The 21,907-nt window shown below is 40.3% G+C and overlaps 1 protein-coding gene across 5 annotated transcripts in view; it reads left to right on the top strand.

Annotated features, from left to right (window-relative positions):
- Positions 1-21,907, top strand: part of itsn1 (intersectin 1 (SH3 domain protein)) — a 51,845-nt gene that overhangs the window by 483 nt on the left and 29,455 nt on the right. For 2 of the 5 annotated variants that reach the window (XM_067610647.1, XM_067610649.1), the window contains exons 2-18: positions 8,535-8,594; positions 9,499-9,591; positions 9,971-10,034; positions 10,225-10,385; positions 10,927-11,121; positions 11,863-11,941; positions 12,087-12,196; positions 12,309-12,372; positions 12,465-12,602; positions 12,814-12,908; positions 13,530-13,669; positions 13,943-14,065; positions 14,405-14,554; positions 15,069-15,209; positions 15,395-15,482; positions 15,899-16,038; positions 17,616-17,699. In XM_067610647.1, coding sequence (XP_067466748.1) covers positions 8,567-8,594; positions 9,499-9,591; positions 9,971-10,034; positions 10,225-10,385; positions 10,927-11,121; positions 11,863-11,941; positions 12,087-12,196; positions 12,309-12,372; positions 12,465-12,602; positions 12,814-12,908; positions 13,530-13,669; positions 13,943-14,065; positions 14,405-14,554; positions 15,069-15,209; positions 15,395-15,482; positions 15,899-16,038; positions 17,616-17,699 — 1,893 coding nt within the window. In that variant the 5' untranslated portion in view covers positions 8,535-8,566. The remainder of the gene's footprint in view (positions 1-8,534; positions 8,595-9,498; positions 9,592-9,970; positions 10,035-10,224; positions 10,386-10,926; positions 11,122-11,862; positions 11,942-12,086; positions 12,197-12,308; positions 12,373-12,464; positions 12,603-12,813; positions 12,909-13,529; positions 13,670-13,942; positions 14,066-14,404; positions 14,555-15,068; positions 15,210-15,394; positions 15,483-15,898; positions 16,039-17,615; positions 17,700-21,907) is intronic. The other 3 variants (XM_067610648.1, XM_067610651.1, XM_067610650.1) reach the window with 3 other exon arrangements.

Consider the following 21,907-nt stretch of genomic DNA (forward strand, 5'->3'; position numbering starts at 1 on the left):
TGCCTGTCTGTGACCTAACGTTGGTTTTTATTTTTTTAGTTTAACTTTAGCTTCGCTATCAGCGGGGTTGGTTGGAGAATAAGGTGATGAATCAGCAAGGTTACTGACTGATAATGCTCGGGCAGGCAGCGACACTTACAGTGTGGAGGATTTTATCAAGTTAGCCTAGAGTGTGCCAACATCAAACCCTGATGTTAGGTCACAGCTGTCCATCTATTCAGCTACCTGTCCGGTGTTTCGGTTTAACGAGTGACCGTTTTAACTGGTGACTTTCAGCTGAGAGCGTCCGTGGTTGCTCGTAGTGACGGGAGCTGTTTAAAACAGGAACACAACACGCAGATGTCATCCTAAAAGCCTTATCAAATTTTACTTTAATCTCCTCAAACTGTCCATACGGCATCAGTCACTTTCACAACAGTAAAATGCCTTGTTGCAAACTCATTGCACTAAGTTACCTCATGTTACCTTTGCTGCTATTTTAAGACTATCATACTTCTGTATACTTATGTCATTCCTTTACTTACGCCTGGGAGAAACGGAATTCGGTTTCAATGTATGCGAGCACTGAGAAATGACAATGAAGTAATCTTGAATCAATCATCCGTGTTTATTATCTACACTAACAATTTACATAAGTGAAATTGTGTTCCACAAGAAGCATTCGCCTTCAACTTCTCTTATAATGTGGGAAACAAAACGTTGCATATAAGCTGGCAGTGCAGCTATAACCTATTTTGGGATTTTATACTGTTATCCTCCATTGGAAAGTGGCTCATAGTCAACTGATTAATCTGCTTTGTCATGGCAAGCTTTGCCATTGTGTACACACAAAAAGTATAGTTTATGGCCATCAGTGTGGATACTCTTAACTTATTATTATTATTTTCTTAATGTTGTGTGTTCTATGTTATTAATACTGTAGCACTTTGAATTTCACCATGAATAAAAAGAGCAGTACAAATTAAATGTATTATTATTATGTTGCAACCAGATTCAGTGTTTTCTCTCACACAACACAAACTAAGATTTAAAAAAAGATTAATTTCAGAACAATTAGCAAAGAAATGCGAATTCTTCTTGTTGGTGGCAACACTTAATTTAAATACTGTAAGATGAAAAGGACCCGATGAATATATATACTGTATTGAACATTCAATTTGAGAGAATTTGAGGCTTTTAGGAGGAGTCCTACGTTTTCTGTTTGTGTTTTCAACAGCTGCCGTCACTACGACAACCACAGACACAGTCGCCAGTTAACAGGGTCACTCTTTAAACCGAAACACTTGTCAAAACAACCATTTAGTGCGCTCATCATTTGTTTCAAACTAGAGAAATGCCTTGTGGTTGTCAGGTGAAAGTACCCTTGACATAGATGAGTCCTCGGAAATGACACAGGAAGTGGAGATGTTTTGACAAACATACCTGTTTGTCATATGCTTACAGTACCTTTCCTGTTACTGTAAGCATTCTTTCTCGAGAACTAAGCACACTCAGCCCACATCAGGGCAGGTGTAGCACCAGGGTCTTGATTGACAAGACTTACCGAGCTCCGATCAGTGAGGACCGGTTTCCATGGTAATAGCAGATTTTAACAGGTCCTCTTGAAGTTGGAAAGAAAACATCCTGGCCGGTAAGCTAAAGTACATACATATGATATGTTAATACAAGTTTGATTAAAATCTGCTATGTTTACAGTCTTTTTAGCATCATTCCCTCTTTGTGTTTCCTCGGACAGTGTTTCCCTGTTGAGCTGCGGTGGAAGTATAGTAACAAAAAGAGGGACTTTGATATTATAAAGACTGTAACACTGAAAGATATCTACTTGATTTGACTCATCTGGACGCTGATGCTGTGGATTTTGTCCCCCATCACTTATATTTTAAGTGCATTATGAAGGGATCTTCTAATGGTCAGTATGAACAGAAAGAATGAAACATGTTTCAGTGTTCATTTGGTCTCCTGACTGTTGTTTTAAGACAGATTTGAAAAACTGTGAATCTGTCCTTTAAAGCTGAAAAAACTGAAAATGTTCTGAAGTTGATTGTTGTCTTAGTTTTTAATGCCATCTGATTTTGCTCCACTAACAATAGCAGGTGTTCTGCATGAGGCAGGCAGGATTTAGTCAATGTTGTGCACATGTGATTTACATGTATATTATACACTCAGACAGTGTTTGCTGAGAGATCTACATCACCAGTATGATTATGCATGTGTTTCCAGAAAGTTCAAAAGTTGAGCTGGGCTCAGGGGCGTGACTTGGTGATCCTATTTCAAACAACCTATAAATCAGAACCACATACAATACAGTTTGTTCCAACATGTCCCAGAACTTCTGGTTTCAGCACAGCAAATTGTTTTCATTCACATCCAGCAGCCTCCGGCCAGAACGCACAATATAATCCATCAACAAAAAAAAAAAGGTGGTAGAACATTTTAAACAGGCTCAAATTAGCTCGATGGATCGGGTAGACTTTTAAGATGGACATTACATACTTTTATTTTGTAACGTCCCTCTCATATAAAGCCATTTGACCAGGAATACAATTTGGTTACCTGTACATGGTCACACGGCTAAAATGACATTAAAGCTCCTACACAGCTGTGCTCTACAATCACAGGTGTTTTTACCTGATTAGACTGATTCTCAGTTAAACTACTTGTTCTCTACAATACAAATATAAAGGAGATACAAGTGTCCTTACATTGCAATTGATTTTATTTTGCGGTGTGCTGGCTGTTTATTTTTATATTTACACCATGAATGTACAATTTCACTACTACAAACCTGTTCAGGGTTAAACAACAAAGTTACATGATGAATTTTATGTTATACTGACATTTTTCTTGTAGTGTAAGTAAAAAATAATCTCACAGCCTCAGTGCTAAAAGTGTTCACAGTGCTGTGCTTTCAGCTTCAGTAGTTACCAGTCAAGGCTTTTTGGTCTTTGCTATCAGTTTTTACATTGTAATCGTGTTAACATTAGCTAGCTGCGGAGGCTGGCAAGCATTGCTGGTGAGGAGATGGGAGGAGGGAGCCTGAGGGGAGGATGGGGTGATACAGGGAGAGCTGATGGAGAGACTGCAGTGGTAATTATCTATGTGTGTGTGCGTGTGTGTGCTGGGTGGGTTGGGGTCCTGTCATTTCTCTGGCCTCACCATTTGACAGCGGTGTGTTAAGAATGTGTTGTTGTGTGTGTGTGTGTGTGTGTTTGTGAGGGAGAGCAAGATGCAGAGCTTAGGGTCAGTGTCAGAGGGTGTGTTGAGAGTGAGCGTGTCTTTAGCGTGGGGGTGAGAAAGTGGGAGACAGTGGAGCAAGCGAGTGTGTGTGTGTGTGTGTGTGTGTGTTTGAAGCGGAGGGGGTGTGTTAAATGCATGCGTGTGGGAGTATGTCGAGTGATAGAAAGCTGATGTGAAGAGGCTGCAGTTATTAATACCGACACCATCATAGTTGCAGTCAACAGATAAAACCCACGTTCTTGAAATTGATTATCAGTTGAACTTTTGATCATTGCTTTCTACTAATCCATCGATTGTTTAGTCTGGAAATTGATGATAATAATAATAACGAAGGATGCTGAAGTCCCAAGTGAAATATCTTCAAGTAGCGAATAAGTTTGATTGACAGCGACATTAAATGAAGGAAACCAAGCATGGCTTTACACTTACTCGATAAATGAGTCAGTAATTAATTTTCTGTCAATCAACCATTGATTGACTAATAATTTATGCTTCACTTCAAACTAGAATAATAAGGAATCAGGTGCCTGAGGATCGAGAGTTTCATGCAGCACAGCAGACCGAGCCGACACTTATTTCGTGATGCGTCTGTCCAGCATTTCTGGGCCAGTGTTGATTTTTTGGTGCAGCAAAAATAGTGTAGCCAAACAAACAGACGAAATGATGTCATGTTGATATTTACACTAAAGGCGCGGCGGACTTGGCTGATAGCAAGAGAAGGCAGTCATAGAAGCAGAAAGTGCTGGAGAGATTTACACAAACAGAAACAAGAGAAACCAGGTTGTGATTTACCGTATAAGAATTTTATCCCACTCTCTCATATTGACTTCAGCACTTAAAATGTTTGATTTATACCAAAGAGAAAATGTGCCTGACGATCTAATCGGGAGAGCTGCAACAATTAGTCAGTTCATCGATTAGTTGCCAACTATTAAATTAAGCAGCAACTATTCTGATAATGAATTAATTGTTTTGAGTAAACTGAGTGTCTTTGGGTTGTTGACTTTGGACAAAACAAGACATCTGAGGACGTCATCTCCGGCTTTGGGAAACAGTGATCAACATCTTTCACCATTTTCTGACATTTAAGAGATCAAACTACTGATTGCTTAATCAATAATGAAGAGAATCATCAGTTGCAGCCTTATCTCTATGCACCGCATGATGCGACTCAAGTTTGATTCAGCATGAAATTAATCAATTATAAAACAAGTCTCTCTGCATTTTACACAACAGTTTTTTTCCATGTTTTTAATAAAGTCAGGAAAATGTACATCTGTTATTATTCAGTAATTATGGAGCCTTAGTTGTTGTTTGCTCTAAGTGTCTCTCTAACAGTTTGCTGTCTCTTGCTTAAGGGTGAATGGTTTGGCATCAACAACGTAATCTAATTTTGTTGTATCACTGAAATATTAATCTTTGCCTGATAACATCGTGCTGCGTGTGTACTGTAAGGTCAGCTGCCTTCTCCCCTCTAGTTCAAATGTTACTTATAAAGCACTATATTAACATTTTGAGCATTTATGCTGAATCACAAAGTATCTATGAATCAATAATGGGAATTATGACTCAAGCAGCTGCTTAATTTGATATTTCCCCGCCAGAGACGGAACATCCTGACTTCTTTCTTAATATCAAACAGAACACAAGCAGTGTGTTCATGATTATAAACATGCTGCGGTGTTTTATGAGCGACTTGACCAGTGTTTTAACATTCATAGGAAGTAAATCCGAAGTTGACACGACTGTTTGAGTGGAAGTGGGAGCGCCAGAGAAGTAAATTACAGCTCAAATGATATCTACGCTTATAAGGATGTTTCAAGGCTGCATATGATGACGATCAGCGGACAGAGCATCAGAAATCATTTGCAGTTGTCCTGAATTTATTCATGATGGAAAAGAAAAGAGGAATGTGAGAGGGGGTCAGCGGGAAAATGAGGGGGGGAGGGACAAAGAAGAAAAAAAGAGACTGAACCCTAATCTGTATCATCTGAAGCTGCCTTTAGTGTATGTGTGTGTGTGTGTGTGTGTGTGTATGAGGGGCTTAAACAGGCATCTGCCACAAGCCTTGATAACAGACCGACACTCCAGTTACATCCCAACGCTCCAATTATACAGACTAATCCCACAAATACATTACATGTACACAGGGACCCAAGCACACACACAATAGAAAAATAGATGCTTTTATTCTTTAGATCAACAGCTGTGACGGCGCTGTTTGTGTCAAGACGGATCAAATTATTAAATGTACAAAAACCCTTATTGTGCCCGTTCAGTTGGATAATAATAAATGTTAAAAGACCTCACGGTAAACACAAGGTTACATTTTTCCTGTGTGTCGCCGCCGGTGTCACAAAGGATGTGATCCCGCTTGCAGTTAGTCGTCTTCGGTCCAAGATAAAGTGGGAAGCCAGAGCTTGTAAACAAAAGCAGCTTATTCGCCGGAACGAGTTTTTGGCAACCTGACATCTCTCTGGAGTTTGGCAGCACAAGAAGTTTAAAGTCTCGTTCCAATTCCTTGAACTTAACATGAGGATAACACATTTGCACTCTTCGCTGTAATGTACCTTCCTTTGTGTCCATTCTGGTTAAGAAAGCATGAAGAAGTTGCTGAATACGAGCCTCATATTGTTAACATTTAAGCCTTGTTTTTCAGCTACAGTACGACCAGCTGCTGGTTAACAGACGTCAACATTCATTTCCCAGACGTGCTTTTATTTTGGCGTCGTTTCCCTGTCCTCGCTTCACATCACCTTCTCACTAACATGCTTTTTCCAGACGCGCTTGTTTCTACTGTATTCGATGCTACCGCTGTTTGAATATCATATCAGATGAAATTAAAAGTTTAAAGGCAGTTTGTTTGCTCTCCCGTCTCTGGCTCAGAGCGAATCTACTGTAGTTATCCAAACACTTCACTGTTCTTTCAGTGGCAGCCATGAATGTGTGTGTGAGTCTGTGTTTGTGTAGGGTGGGCTTTGTTCCTCTGACCTAGTTAAGCTGGTTACTTTGTCCTCCCATTCTGATGATAATGGCATACACACACACTAACTAACACACCCTTCAATAGGCCAAGGACAGTTTACTACTGAAGAAAGAGTCTGAGTAACTGTTTCTGGAAAGAAACGTTGTTGTTGAGTTTTTGGGGGTTTTTTTAAGCAGTACAGACTAAATTCCATCCACCTCCAGTAAACTGCGGTCTTATAACCTTTATAAAATAAAACAGATACTATCTGCTAGCCAGATACCACAAGGCCTGAATGGGATAATGTGTTTGAGTGAACTGACCCTTTAACTGGCTTTTCTCCTTATCCTTTACCCTGAGTAAGGAATCTGTTTTTTGTTGGCATGACATTGGAAAATTAGTCAGCAACTCACACACACACACACCCTGGCTAAGTCCTTGTCTGTTTCAATGTGTGTCAGATTATTATTATGGGCTGTCTGCTGGCCACAGTGATGCAGGAGAGGCAGGTCTGGATCTGATTAACATACCTCTAGTAGTGCAGAGGTGTGTGTGTGTCTCTCTCTTACACACACACACACAGATATAGATTTTATTGACTTGTTTGGGTGTGGGCCACATTTTTATGTTGTTTAAACAAATATAAGATGATTTAGACATAAACCTGTGATAACACACATTTCAAGCTTCTCAAAAAATTTTAAAACTTAAAAACCATATTGTGAATTTTTGTCAGTCATGAGAGTAAATTCTTTTTAGGGCTGCAGCTAAAGATTATTTTCATCATCGATTCATTTGTGGATTATTTTCTCAATTAATCTTTTAAATATAGTGAAAAATGCCCGTTATAACTTCTTCGAGTCAACAGTGATGTTTTCAGATGTCTTGTTTTGTCTGATCAACAGTTCATAACGCAAAGATAAACAGTTTATTATCATGTATGACACAGAAAAGCTTCAGATCTTCACATCTGAAGAGCTGCGACCAGCAGATGTTTGGCATTTATGTCTAAAAATGACCATTATCAGAATAGTTGCCAGTTAATTTTTCTGTTCGACTAATCATTGCAGCTCTTATTCTGTTAAAGCAACTAAAGTTGGGTTCAAATGGGAGTTTTTTTTCCATTATTTGCAGCCTAGAACGGCTGATGTGGAGAAGCTTTTGTATCATTTTAGCACATTTAAAATAAAGCCTGGCATAGCTGGCTGATATAAAACTATATTTGTCATTATAGTTGTTTTTTAACTGTTATAATATAAACATTTCCTGTTTTTTGGTGTCTTTTATTTAGTTTCTCTGCAGTTTATGTTGCCTGAAAGAAACACTGACTTTAAAAAAAGACTCCAGTGGAGCTTTTTTTCCGTCCGACATTAGGAAACTGGTGTTCGCTGCGGTCAGCTCCAAGTGAGAATGTGTGTAAGAGCGAGTGTGAAGCAGAGTGGTTTTGAAAACAAGCAAGTATGCTCAGGCAGCTTGCCCTGCATAAATAAAGGTCTGCTGCCCTGCTGTTGATATGCACAAGCATGGCTGACACAAGGTCCAGTCCCCTGTGGATCTGGACCAGTCCCCTGTGGATCCGGACCAGTCTGAATACCAGATGACAACAGCAGATTGATCCTGAGGTCATATGGTTGTCATATAGACTTATTGAAAATGCAGGATTTAAATTTTACAACCATGTGTGCATCCTTAAAGGACCAGTGTGTAAGATTTAGTGACAGTGTTTGGTTTGTCTGTTCTGGGCTACTGTAGAAACATGGTGGTGCAACACAGCGGCTCTGTGAAAGGGGACCCGCTCCTTATATAGATATAAGGGGCTCACTCAAAGGTAACAAAAACACAACAATGCTTATTTTCAGGTGATAATACACTAATTAAAACATACTATTATATTACATTTCTGCTAATATATCCCCTTAAATCTGACACACTGGTCCTTTAACTGAACAAAACGAACCTTAAAGGCTCAGAAACAATAAATCCATAAAACTCTCTGAGCTGCAGAGCAACTAAAAAATCCACAACTACAGCAGTGAAAGACAGCAGAGTGGAAAATTAACTCCAGACTTGTGCTGGAAACGGTTCACTGTGAATGAGTTTGTCTACTGTATCAGCACCTTTGGCAGGGGATCAGCCATTATTTGGTCACTTTTTCATACGCTGTTAAGCATCTAGTGGGGATTGCTGACCTTGGCAACAGAGGTACCTTCACAATGAAAGCGTTTTTGAGGCTCACAGATGAAATACTTTTAACACTACATACATTATTACATAGTTATGATACTGAAAGTGACAAACACTTAATCTGTTTCTTCTAAATGTGTCGTTTCAGGTGTTGTGTAGCTGCAGAAGACTGAATGAACCATGGCACAGTTCCCCACCACATTCACAGGTCTGTATGTGTTTGTAATTGGCATGAAATAAAATGTATGATAAAAGCTGATGTATGTATTTTCCTCTCAGAGTTGTCAGCTAAGAGTCTTATGAGTAGTTAAAGTAAGACGGCAGCACATTACTCTTATTAATGCACTGTAATATTTTACCAGCCCATTAGAAGACAAGCTTCTCATAAATCCACTTTCATTTTCCATAACAAGTTTTACATTTTAGACCCCCCCTAAAGATTATTTATTAATCTTATTGTCAAGCTTATAGACTTCAGAGGCAGAATAAAGTCACATGATCGCTCCTTTCCAGCTAAAGGGTACAAAAAGGAAATTACTTTTCTGACAGCTGCAATTGTTCTTGCATTTAAACTTGACTCAGCATGACTCATCGTACGTGGAAATTGCCAGTAAATTGCACAGAACAGAGTAGGAAATAAAAAGGAAGTTGTCAGCATCCTACATTTTACTGTATAGCGTCCCCTTTGTGTCAAACCTCAACATAAATTTGGAAATACTCAGACGACCCTGAGACACAGAATGTTTTGATGAAATGATCTGCTGTCAGACTTAATGATCCATTCAATCGCTGGCGATGAATCCTTGGCAGCGGATCTGTTTAAAGTCACGTCTCACTGAATCAAACATTGATTAGTCATCTACTGAACTTTCTAAGGAACAACCATAGTCAGTGTTCAGCTCTCAGTCCCTCGTCTATTCATCTTTACCCCAGTTCTTACTCCACTCTGAAATGTCACTCACTAGGAATCCGCTAACAGGAACTGAAACCGGTGACTAACACATTCTTCTAATGCCTCCCCTTTCTCCATCTGTCTGGCTCTGTCTTGGGTTTGTTGTCTAATCTCTACTTATGTGTGTGTGTGTTTGTCTTTTTTTTTGTGGGTGTGTTAGGTCCAGATGTGTTTCTGATCTCAGTGGATGAGAGAGCCAAACATGATCAGCAGTTTCACAGCCTCTCTCCAACTGCCAGGGGTTACATCACAGGTAACCGTCTCTCTCTCTCTTATCTACACTCCAGACCACACCTACCATTACAGTATATGGGTGAGGCGAGATGAGGGCTTGAATGAGGCCAATGTCAATAAAGGTCCTTGGTGCTTGTGTGTACTTACAGGAAGTGAATGTGAATTATAAAATAAAATACATTTATTACAATTATGGTCAAAAATTGGGTAAGAGGACAAGTGCAAAAACCTCTGGTTTCACATTTTACATTTCATTTAATGTCCTAAAAGTTAAAGTTATGATGCAGTAGTCTATTTGTTTTTTTAACGGGGTTTGACCACATTCCACACAATCAAGAGCAGCCATGCTCCTTTCATCCGTCCTGTGATTTTACATTCTGTTTGTATTTGTCTGTCAGGCGACCAGGCCAGGAACTTCTTCCTTCAATCAGGACTGCCCCCGCCCATCCTGGCCCAAATATGGTGAGTCACAAGGCCAGGAAGTAACGACCAGCTCACAGACTAACAGACATTTAGAAGCCACTACATTCATTACATTATATAAAAAATGATATAGATGCTGCACACTGTCTGTTCACACCAATGATTGTTACAGTTTTTTGTGAAGAAATTAACTCATTCCTTCCTAAATATTTGCTTCGTGTACGTTCAGGGCTCTGGCTGACATGAACAGCGACGGTCGTATGGACATCCATGAGTTCTCCATCGCCATGAAACTCATCAAACTGAAACTCCAGGGTCACCCTCTGCCCACCGCGCTACCCCCCAGTATGAAACAGCCCCCGCTGCCTTTAGCCCCACCAACCGGCTTCGGTAAGACGCACATGAAAACACACACGGCACACTGTGGGAGTGAAATAACTGTTTGATGTTTATAGCAGAAGAATCTTGTCAACCTGCTGTGTTTTAATAAAATAATTTCTTCTAAATTATTTGTCTTGCCTGCGAATTCAGATGATTTGTAACTGTTTCATTTCACTGATGGTTCACTGCCGCTAAGTCGATAAAGAGGAAACACTGCACACAGTTTACTGTAATAACATTGACGTAATCCTTTACTATCAGTTCATCTGATATCTGCTTTTCTTCACAATTTCTTGACATCCTCTAAAGATGATATCACTCTCTCTTCTTCAAAGGTCATATAGAAAATGTTTGCTCTCTTTCTCAGCTCTACTTCTTGTCTATTAATAAAGTTATAACGCAAACATGGTCCTCTCTCATTCAGGCTTCCACTGTGGCTCTCACCCATTGACACACTTTCGAGGGAATGATGTATATATATATATATAATATGACTCTGTATGAAAATGTCTGATAATCATGTCCTCACTGTATTTCTGTTCTTCTCCAGGCATGCCTCCCATGCCCCCCCTGGCACCCATCTCTGCTTCTCTGCCAGGCGTGCCCCCTCTCCCCCTGCCGCCTCTCCCCGTCGGAGTGTCTCCCCCACTCGTCTCATCCGCCCCGCCGCCCCTCCCTCAGCCCATTGCCAACGGAGCTCCTCCCACAGGCATGATGCAGCCCATCTCAGGCTTCTCCCACCCAGGTAACAGCCTCGCTAAAGTTGTTTGTGTTGCGTCTGCAGCAAACGTCTCAGCTCTAAGCTCCTGTTTACACATAATATACACCTATATATTTACATTTTAGAGAGTCAGGTGATGCTTTTATGTCTTTGTGAAGCTTAGTTAGAGGTTTTTGCAAGAGTAGAACAAAGAACTCCCGCACACTGTCTTCTGTGCTTGCAATTAGAGGAGAGGAGATTTATTGGGAGCATCATCAGGTTATTTCAGGAAATAACCTGATGAAGGTCTGTGTACCGAAACGTTGATCCTAATAAATCTCCTCTAATTGCAAGCGCAGAACACAGTATGCAGGAGTTCTTTGTTCTCTTATTGTGGGTCCATGGTCTTCTTCTATCTGCAGCTGTGTGAAAGTTCTGCTCTTTGAGGTTTTTGCTTGTGTAGGAGCTTTCACACAGTCAGTATAGACCGAATCACTGTGACGTCGCGCTAACAACAAGTCACTTGTGGGTTGACAACTGGTGGTTGATTTGAATTGCGGAGAAATGTGAAATCAGCCCCCGTTTTCTCTGTAAATTGTGTGTACGTGACACAGGAGTTTGACGCAGGGGTTTTTCCACTGGAAGTTAATGTAAACCAACATTGTCATTATTGTCACAACATAAAGAATGCCATGAAAAGAAATGCTTTACAAGGTATATACACACCACGTTGAAGGTGTCAGTCTCTGATCTCAACCTTCAGACTATATTTCACTCTTCCCACAGCTTCCTCCGTCAACAAGTCTTCATCATTTAATCGTACAAGTACCAAGTTGCAGAAGGGGCCGTCCTTTGATGCTGCCAGGTATGTCAGGTTATCAGAATGATAGTTTCCCCTTATATCTCGATCATGGCTCCTCACCCAGGAGCATTTTGATTGTGCATCCTACATTTATATGTGTTATGTTTCCATGGTAATCCTTTACTGTGCCTCTTGTTACTTGTCGTAGTAGTCAGCCCCCCCTGGTTCCGGTTGATTGGGCTGTTCCTCAGTCCTCCAGGCTGAAGTACAGGCAGCTTTTTAACTCCCATGACAAGATGATGAGTGGACACCTCACCGGTACACACCCGCACCAACACTCACATGTCAATATTTCTGATAGTATTTTGTTTGCCTCAGCATTTCAATGAGTTTATGGGTGTTTCTGTGCGCGATCGTGCACGTGTTCCAGGTCCCCAGGCTCGCACTATCCTGATGCAGTCCAGTCTTCCTCAGGGCCAGCTGGCCACGATATGGTCAGTACTTTGAAATCTAACCATTAAATCTTCACTCTTAACAGACGTTAAGCATTCAAAAATGAAATTTGCTCAATCTTTTTCTCCTTCAGGAGTCTATCAGATATCGACCAGGATGGAAAGCTAACAGCTGAGGAGTTTATCTTGGCCATGCACCTCATAGACATGGCTATGTCCGGTCTACCGCTACCCCCTGTGTTACCACCAGATTACCTCCCACCTACATTCAGGTGAATACTGTAATTAAATATCTCGTTAATTGACTGGTGGACACACAGGCCATATGTTTGTTGTCAAGGACTTTCAGTTGAAACTAGCAGTAAACTGATATTTCACGTGGTCAGAAACAAGGTTAAAACACAGGTCCAAAGTAGTTTTTATCTATTACTGTTTATGTTGTGCTGGGTGTTTATATTTGTGGATATAATTTGTGTGTTAAAGGCGTGTACGTAGTGACAGTGTTCAGTCGGACCAGAAGAGCGTCCAGGAGGAGGTGGAGGAAGAGACGGAAAGCAGCCAGGAAAAGAAACTACCAGGTGAGTGGACACTAGCCATGTTAACTGGTCAAACTGGGACAAGAGCTGCCCTCAGCAGTTCAGTTTACTGCACTAGACTCTTTAATTTTCTGCTGTTTTAACTCTAACGCGTTACTGTGATCGGCGAACATAACTTTAAAACACAACAGCATTCTCTCTACTTTCACTCTCGTTTTTGTGATGTTTGCTGCCATAAAAGCATAACCATAAAACCCTGCTGCTTCTTGTGTTCATTAACCGGCACACAAAACAGCTGTCGTCTCAGTATCAGCCTCTCCGAATAGTTAAACAAACTGTAGTCAGTTTTTAATTCATGTTTACTTTCTTACTTTCCTGGCCGTTCCACGAGACACATTTATTTTTGTGTTTTTAAAACTGTTCTGGCAGTTTAAAATAAATCAGAAATATCTTAAGCAAGGCCAGAAACATGAGAGCTCTTTCGCTGTTTTGTTTCCCCACATTTCATGTACTTGTATGTTTTAAAAGCTTTAATCCAGAGATGGAAAACAGCACCGGCTACAGGCCAAATGCTGGTGGATTCGTGAAGTGGCGGGCGAATTTGCTCGCCACGGTGGCGAATGGACAAAAAAGTTAATTTTCTGCTTTTTTGTCTTCCCGCAGTGACGTTCGAGGATAAGAAGAGGGAGAACTTCGAGCGAGGAAACCTGGAGTTGGAGAAGAGACGTCAGGCTCTGCAGGAGCAGCAGAGGAAAGAACAGGAGAGGCTGGCGGCACTGGAGAGAGAGGAACAGGAGAGAAAGGTATCTAGATTATCATTATCTCATTTTCACACTGTGTGCACTCATGATTTGAATGTATGGCTTGTATATAAGCTCATAAAACATTAACGATAGCCACAGCGCTCTCACTGTAACAGTTATCTCTCATGTCTTTGAAACACATCAGGACATTATTTACATTTATTACACGTATTGAAACTAAGAGGAAATGAAGATGCATCGGGGTGACCTTTAACAAAATAATAGTTCTTTTTTTTTGTTCTGCGAGCTGATCCTTGTATGTTTGTGTTTCAGGAGCGCGAGCGACTGGAGCAGGAGAGGAGACGACAACAGGAATTAGAAAAACAGCTGGAGAAACAGAGAGAGCTGGAGAGGCAGAGAGAAGAGGAGAGACGCAAAGAGATCGAGAGGAGAGAGGTACGAAGGAGAGAGGAGAGGAGAAAATGATTACCATGTATCTGCATTTTAATTTAAGAGTTACGGTTGACTTAACGTTCAGCTGCTGCAGATGTGTAATTACATCCGCTGCAGACAACTTATAGACCTTTCACATCAACTCTTACGTTAAAGGGCCTAATTTACGCTCTTACAGCAGATGGCTCGTTGTGTGTAATGAAGTGTATAATATACTGTATGATTATAATAGGATGTGATGTAATATCTCATCTCATGTAGACTTTTGAGATATAATATTGTGACTACGGGGGATTAAAAAAAAGGTGTTTTAATGTATGTGTGTGTGTTTGGTCCATCCAGGCTGCGAAGCGGGAGTTGGAGCGTCAGCGTCAGTTGGAGTGGGAGCGTCAACGTCGTCAGGAGCTCCTGACTCAAAGAAACAGAGAGCAGGAGAGTATCGTGCTGCTCAAAGCCAGGAAGAAGACCCTGGAGTTTGAACTGGAGGCTCTGGTAGTCAAACACACGTCACATGATCATACGTACTTATAGCGGCAGTCAGTTCCCGGTATACATGTTATTTATGAGTCATTGCAGACTGGTTTATACTGCTGAGTAGATGCCAGGATAAGAACAATAAATGAGCAATAAAAACAGAACAAACTGGAGATAACTTAATGAGTGTGTGTGTGTGTGTGTGTGTGTGTGTGTGTGTGTGTGTGTGTGTGTGTGTGTGTGTGTGACAGCTGTGAGCTTTAAAGTTTATCTTAGTCAAAGACAGACCAAAAACAAACAACCAATGCCAACAAGAAGAACAGAACACTGTACTAGTAGCTAATTATATTTGCCCAGATGTATTTTGTTTGTTTTCTTCTGTTTGTTCTGTTACTTATTTTTCATTGATTTACTCTAGTAACTGCTCCTTTATGTTATTATGTTTGTATAGTTGGAAAAAAGTGAATAAAAACTTTAATTATATAAAGAAATGTTACATATCCCCCTTCCATCTCTCCGTCTCTTTCTCCAGAACGACAAGAAGACACAGTTGGAGGGTAAACTGAAGGACGTCCGGTTTCGTTTGTCTGCTCAGAGGAAAGAGGTGGAGCAGACCAATCAGACCAGAGAGACACGCATCGCTGAAATCACACTGTTACAACAGCAGCTGCAAGTATGCAAAAACATACAATCTATAGCTTTGATCACAGGAAGAATTCATGATAACAGACACGCACATGGAAACTGTAGAACATGTTCATGTAGTAGAGTAGTGTTAAATGTACTTCTATATGCAGTGAAAAAGGGAATCGATTAAAAAATTGTGATGTTTTTTGTTTGTTTGTTTTTTTGTTGCAGGACTCCCAGCAGTGGTTGGGGAGGCTAATTCCTGATAAACAGAGTCTCAACGACCAGCTGAAACAGGTTCAACAGAACAGCCTCCAACGTGAGTATCACACACACTTAAATGTTAAATGTTTATTCTTGCATCACGTTTCAGGGTGCTTGTGCCAGTTATACTGTATATTTAACACGTTTCCACAGCAACAGTTATGAATGTAGAGTGTGATGGACGTCATACAGTATTTACATACTCTTTGACAAAGTAACACCTGCTCCAATTTTGATGGTTTTGATATTTTAAATTTCAATTAAAGGATTAGAAACGCACGGCTGTCAAGATAAAAGCAGGACTGTCGATGGTTTGAAGATAAAATGTTTGAACTACCATGACGCATAATAATAAATCCTGAGCAAGCAAGATTACACCTACTTTCTATCACTGTCTCATTCGATATATTTGACACAAACCTATCTGTCTAATTGATCTAACCTGATCTCACACTGTCTCTGTGTGTTTAGGTGATAGCCTGTCATCCCTGCAGAAGGCCGTGGAGCAGAAAGAGACCAGCAGACAGCAGCTCAGAGAACAGCTGGATGCTGTGGAGAGAGAAACCAGGGCCAAACTGCTAGAAATAGATGCTTTCAACACCCAGCTGAAGGTAAACGGCTGATTAATCCAAACATTAAGACAGGACAGGAGATATGAGTCAGGGCTAAACCAGGTAAATATAAAATTGCCTTAATAAACGACATTGTTAACAAACTAACTAGATGCTGTCATGACACAGCAAAAGAACACTTAAACAGAATTACCTGAAAAATATCAGATATCAATCTAAAACAAAAGTAGCCAACAATAGGACAGAAAGGGCACAAATGATTGAGCTAAATAGTAGAATTTGTATTTGTGTCATTTGTTTTTGCATTCATGCAACTTTGAAAATTGTTTTAACAGAACTTCTGACATTAAGGTTAAAAAGTACATGTGATAACACTTATAACACTCTTAAATGATACGACACCGCCTGAATTTGGCTTATAGAAGAAGAATGTTTTATGTCCATGTAACAAAAAACTGAAGTAACCAACATAAAGATGCAGTTTAATAATACTGATATCCTGTCTGGTTGATGCATTGCTGTAGTGTTTTATTAATTCAAATAAATCTATGTAACTTAACAGCTAATTTACACATTAACTAGCTTGCTAACCCAGTAATTGTTTGCTAAATGTAACATCATCCATGTTCAAACTGCTGTTAGCTAGCATAGCTTTAAATAATGTCCTGTCCTGTCTGTCATACCTCCATCCTCACACTAGTTTAACATAGTCACAGTGTTTTCTGACTACTGTATCTGTGTCTGTCAGTGTGTTATTACTGTGTATTAATGGTCACTGCTGTGTTTCTGATGTTAGCTGGTTCCTCAGACAGCAGCTTCATGTAGCTTTCACCAACAGTTCTCTACTGAGAGAGGAAGATAGAGGGATTGTTATTATTTTATTTCTCGGGGATCGGAGTACAGCAGTCTGTTCATGTTTTGCAGACTTTTATCCCAGATTTTTTTTCTTTTCTTTTCTTATTTTCTCCTGATTTCCTCAGTCAGGTCAAAGTAAGGAGAATTAGTCCTCTGGTGCGTCCCAACGAGGAGGAGAGGAGAATGAGAAGGAAGAAGGGAGGAAAACAACCACAATAAATTGATTTGTTGTAATTGTTAATCTAATAAAGCGGGTTCTCAGTTTTATTCAGCGTAGATAATATTACACTCTGATTTTGGGGTAGTGGCACAAAAATCTCGAAGCAACAAACAAAACCAGCAGTCTTGGACACCAGTTTGTCTGGAGGAAAGTGCAGCCACGCCTCAGTGGTGTAATTCTTTGTGAAACAGAAGCATAGACCACTGAGATGTGAACCATGTTTGACTATACTGCCCTCCGCCTTAATTTCCACACCACTTCTTCTCCCCCAAAATCCTCTCTCATCACACCGCTGTGTCTTCTCCGTCCTCCTAACCCACCGGGACTCTTCCTCTCTGTTTCTACTCGCTGTCTTCCTCCTCCTCTTTCATGTCTCATCCCCACTTCTCTCTTCCTGTACTTCTCGACCTCTTGCCTTCATTTTCTCCCTGTTATATTCTTTGTTTAATCCACATATTAAACCCTTCCTTTCTATATTTTCTACCCCCCTTTTTTTTATTTATCTCCCCACACTGGCCTTTTGCTCCTTTGCCAATGCCAGTCTCTGTGTGAGTTCTATGCCAACCACTGTGCCAGGATAGAAGCCCTGCGACGCCAGCTTCAGGAGGAACAGAGAGGGAGACAGGTAGAGCACACTGCCACTGCTGGACTGGGGTGGTACTGCAGCTGGGATGTAATCTCTAATATAAAATCATATTGTCGAACACTTCTAATGGCAGACCTGGACTATAGAACAGTTGTTTTTTTTTTTGCATTTGGATTTGACCTGCTGATTTGGCAGATTATTGGAGAAATGGTAAAAAAGAAAAAAGAAAAAACACCCTCTTGTCACACTACTAACCTGCAAGCTGCAAGTATTTTAGTCACTTTAGAAAGTTTTGTCTTTAACATAAACAAGCCAGACTTTTAAAAAAGCCTGGTTTGGGCTGCCACTCCTGTTTTTAATATGTGTACTGCACTGCGTTGCCTCTTACCAGGCAGCTAGACGCTTGACTGTAATTGTCAAGTTACGAGTGGGAACTGACACACATACTCATGTTTACTGATCCCTGGTATGTTGTTTGTTCTAGTCTCACAGGTCAGAGTCAGTAACACCTCTGACGATTTGGCACGCAATACTCATAAATGGTGATGGAGAAAAAAAAACCTTTTTGATATCAAAAGACGTTTATTTAGCAAATAATCAGTTACTTCATCAGCAGTTACTTTTATGTGGTATTTTGTTTATCATATATGGTTAAGGATACAAGCATCTTTTACACATGAACACACATTTTACACATTTTAACTAAAACAGCAACACATCCTCATAAAATAGTGACAAAATTCTAAAATTTAGGCTGTCAAAAATAACCTATAGTTAACGTTCACGCCATCTAGGGAAAGATCATGTTGTTGGTTAAAATGATCACTTGAAATGTGGTTTATACTTGTTTAATATTGCGCAACCTTCATCGTCATGGCAGCAGTAAACACCACAACGTTACGTTTTTTTAAAAGAATGTCCCGACTCACAGTTGGACATTGGAAGGCCTCCACCCAATCCGCCTCCTCCAAACAAGGTAAAATATTCTCATCAAGTCACCTTATATTGACGTCATCTTCACTCATAATTACTACGACGGCTAGATGGCGGTTTTTGCCGGCCTGAATTTTAGATCTATACTGTCAATTTTCTGGTGAGGGCGAGCTCAAATAGTCATCTAAGTGTATATATCTACATGTTCAGATTTAACATAAATACAGTACAGATAGATCAGCTGAAGAGTCAGTTCAGGTTTACTGCAGGCTGCACTGAACTGGCTGACAACTCTGGGCTGTTGCCAACTAGAGCCTGTTTTTATAATTCTGGCTACACTTACAGTTGTAACAGCGCATTACTCATCACATGAGTCACAAACGCCTCTCCTTACATGAGTCAAGCCAAAAAGCACACTTTTTTTTTTTTTTTTTTTGGTTTAATGTATACTGAAAGGAAACCATCATGGGTCATGGATTAAAACATTATCCAGGTACTTGGAAAACTATCGATAAACTGAGATACTACATGCAAACACCTCATCCTTGGGTTATACATGAAATTATTTGAATAGCACTCAGTTTTTTATTTTAAGCACCCACTCTGCATGTATTCCACCTTTAAACTCTGCAAGTGGAGCTCACAAAGGAGCCGAAATGTTAGGAACAAAGGCCAGAAGGACGTCAGATTCAATTTTAAGGACACTCTAATTTATTTAAAGCTCTTACACGTAGGAAGAGTGCTGACTGATGAGTTCTCCTGAATACATTAATGTGTAAATATGGACTCAAGTATAAACTGTCTGTGAGTGTGTGTTTGTCTGTGTTGATCGTACATGTGTGCGTGTGTGTGTGTGTATGTGTGTGTGTTTCAGTGCCAGGAGCAGGGACAGCTACAGGAGTGTGTGTCAGCCGTCAGGGTGTGTCTGGCACGGCTAGACTACGTTATAAAGGTTCACACAACAACCCAGCCTCGCCTCCCCTACCAGCCCAACCCTCTCCTCTCTGACTCTTCCTTCCTTCTTCTTCTTCTCCTCTTGTGTATCTTCCTTCCCTGTTTTTCTCTTCATCCTTTCTTTCATCTCTTCCTCAAATCACCTCCTCTTTGCTTCATCTTTTCTTCCTATTTTCCCTTCTCTTTATCTTCTCTCTCTCTCCTCTGCTTCCTGTCCTCTAAAATTAATGTATCCTCTCTATCTGTCCTCCTTTTTCAGCTCCACATCTTTTCTTTGCCAAGCTGGTGTTAGCTCACTACGTAGCCAGCTGGCTAACTATGCTCCCATGATTAACGCTGCACACAGTCGACATGCTAAGCTAGCGGCCGTGCTAGGTTAGCAGGTGTACTAGATGAGGCGTTGCTATGCTAGGCTACTTTACTAGATTAGTACACTGTCCTGTAATACTACTTCCTTTATGCCACAAGAGGATGTTTCAGCCAGACAAGTAGAAGCTAGTAGATGTTTAGTAGGCTAGCATGTTGATAACGTAGAATCTGAGTATGGTCTATTTATTTTTGTGTGAATGTGTGTGTCTGTCCAGTCCGTTGGTGCAGGAGTGTGTGCTCGGCATGCTGTGTCGTCTCATATGTTTCCACTTCATGTTTCAGGTGATTTGGGGTTCTCTGTCTCTCCAAAGTTTGTAGTTTCACTCCTCCGTCAGTCTCTTCTTGTGGTTTGATTGGTTTGCTTGTCCATGAAGGTTTTCTCACATTGGTTGTTTGGCTGAAACACGACAGATCCCTTGTGTTGTTATAGTAACAGAGTGTTTTCTAATGGCACAGCTGGTTGTCATGACTACACAGAACTGCCCCCCCCCCTCCACCACATTCCCCGTCTCCCCTTCTCCCCCTCATCCTTTTTTTTGTTAACTTCTAACCCCTCCCACAAACATATTGTGCTTTGTGCAAGCTCCGCCCCGCCACCGTGACCAGAGCCCTGTCTGTGTTTGGGGCTCCGGTCTCCAGTAGTGATAAAACCCACCTCCAGTGACACGCACCACCCCAAAAAAACACCTCTCAAAAACAAAATGTATGATTTCTAACAATCCCTAGACTCAAAATTAGGTTCACTTCGGTTTGTTAAACATTTCATGATTAGTAAGTTTATCTGCTACCTAGTAGATCTGCAGACTAGCAGGTACCTTAGTTAATGTTAGTTAGTAATAATTATAATAATAAGGATGCAACTAATGATAATTTTCATCATCAATTAATATACAGATTATTTTCATGATTAACTGATGAATCATTTTGTCCATTAAACAGTTAAGGTGACGTCTTTAAATGTCTTATTTTCTCCAACCAACAGACAAAGACCCAAAAATATTCACTTTACTGTCAAATATGACAAAGAAAAGCATTAAATTATCACATTTGAGGAGCTGAAACCAGCAAATATTTGGCATTTTTACCTAAAAAAAAAAAAAAACTGACTGAAATGATTAAAGAATAGTTGACGATTAATTTTCTGTTGATGGACTGATCGTTTCAGCTATAGATAGTAATACATTTTATTTCTAGATACTCAAAGATTCTTTACATCACACCTGTTTGCAGTTTGTTTCCTGTTTAGTTGCTGAGGTCATCAGGTGAGATTATAAGCTTGCTAGACCTTGAAAAATAATAATCTCACATTAAGCTGCAATTATAAGTCAAAAAAATCCACAGAAAATACTGTTTTCTACTATCTACTATTTTGGATAACTAAATATTTTTGGGTTGTTGACTGTTGGTCACGACAAAAGAAGACATTTGAGGACCTCACTTTAGATTTTGGGAAACAGACATTTTCACCGTTTTTGGACATTTTATAGATAAAACTATGAATAATGAAAATAATCAACAGATAAATCAATAATGAAAATGATCATTAGTTGCAGGCCTGGTCTCATAGGCTGTAAACGTGCTGTTGAATATGATGTTGTGAAAAACTCCTTCACTGACAGTAGCTGGTTGTTTATTTTTCAGGTGTCCACATCAAATTAAGTAACTATTATAGAGTTGGTACAATCCCTGGAGTCACAACCTTCACTGATGTTAAAAACATCGTCTGTCAATCACTTAACATTGTCGACCAGTTGCAGGTGATGGTATATTAGGTGGCAGCGAGCGAGGCCGTAACATGCGTAAACACTCGACTGCTTTTTTGAAGGTTAACCTGTAGTTTAGACCAGTTTAGTTTTGTTTGGTGTATAGTTTTTGGCTAACTCAAATCCTTCCTCCAGAGCCAGTGACTGGATTGGAAATCATCCATCTCCTCACCAGAAACAGGACGGGATGTGCCGCCACTGAGCTAACTTATCTCATGTACTGACAAG

Source organism: Thunnus thynnus, chromosome 14, assembly GCF_963924715.1.
Source record: "Thunnus thynnus chromosome 14, fThuThy2.1, whole genome shotgun sequence".
Classification (NCBI taxonomy): Eukaryota; Metazoa; Chordata; class Actinopteri; order Scombriformes; family Scombridae; genus Thunnus; species Thunnus thynnus.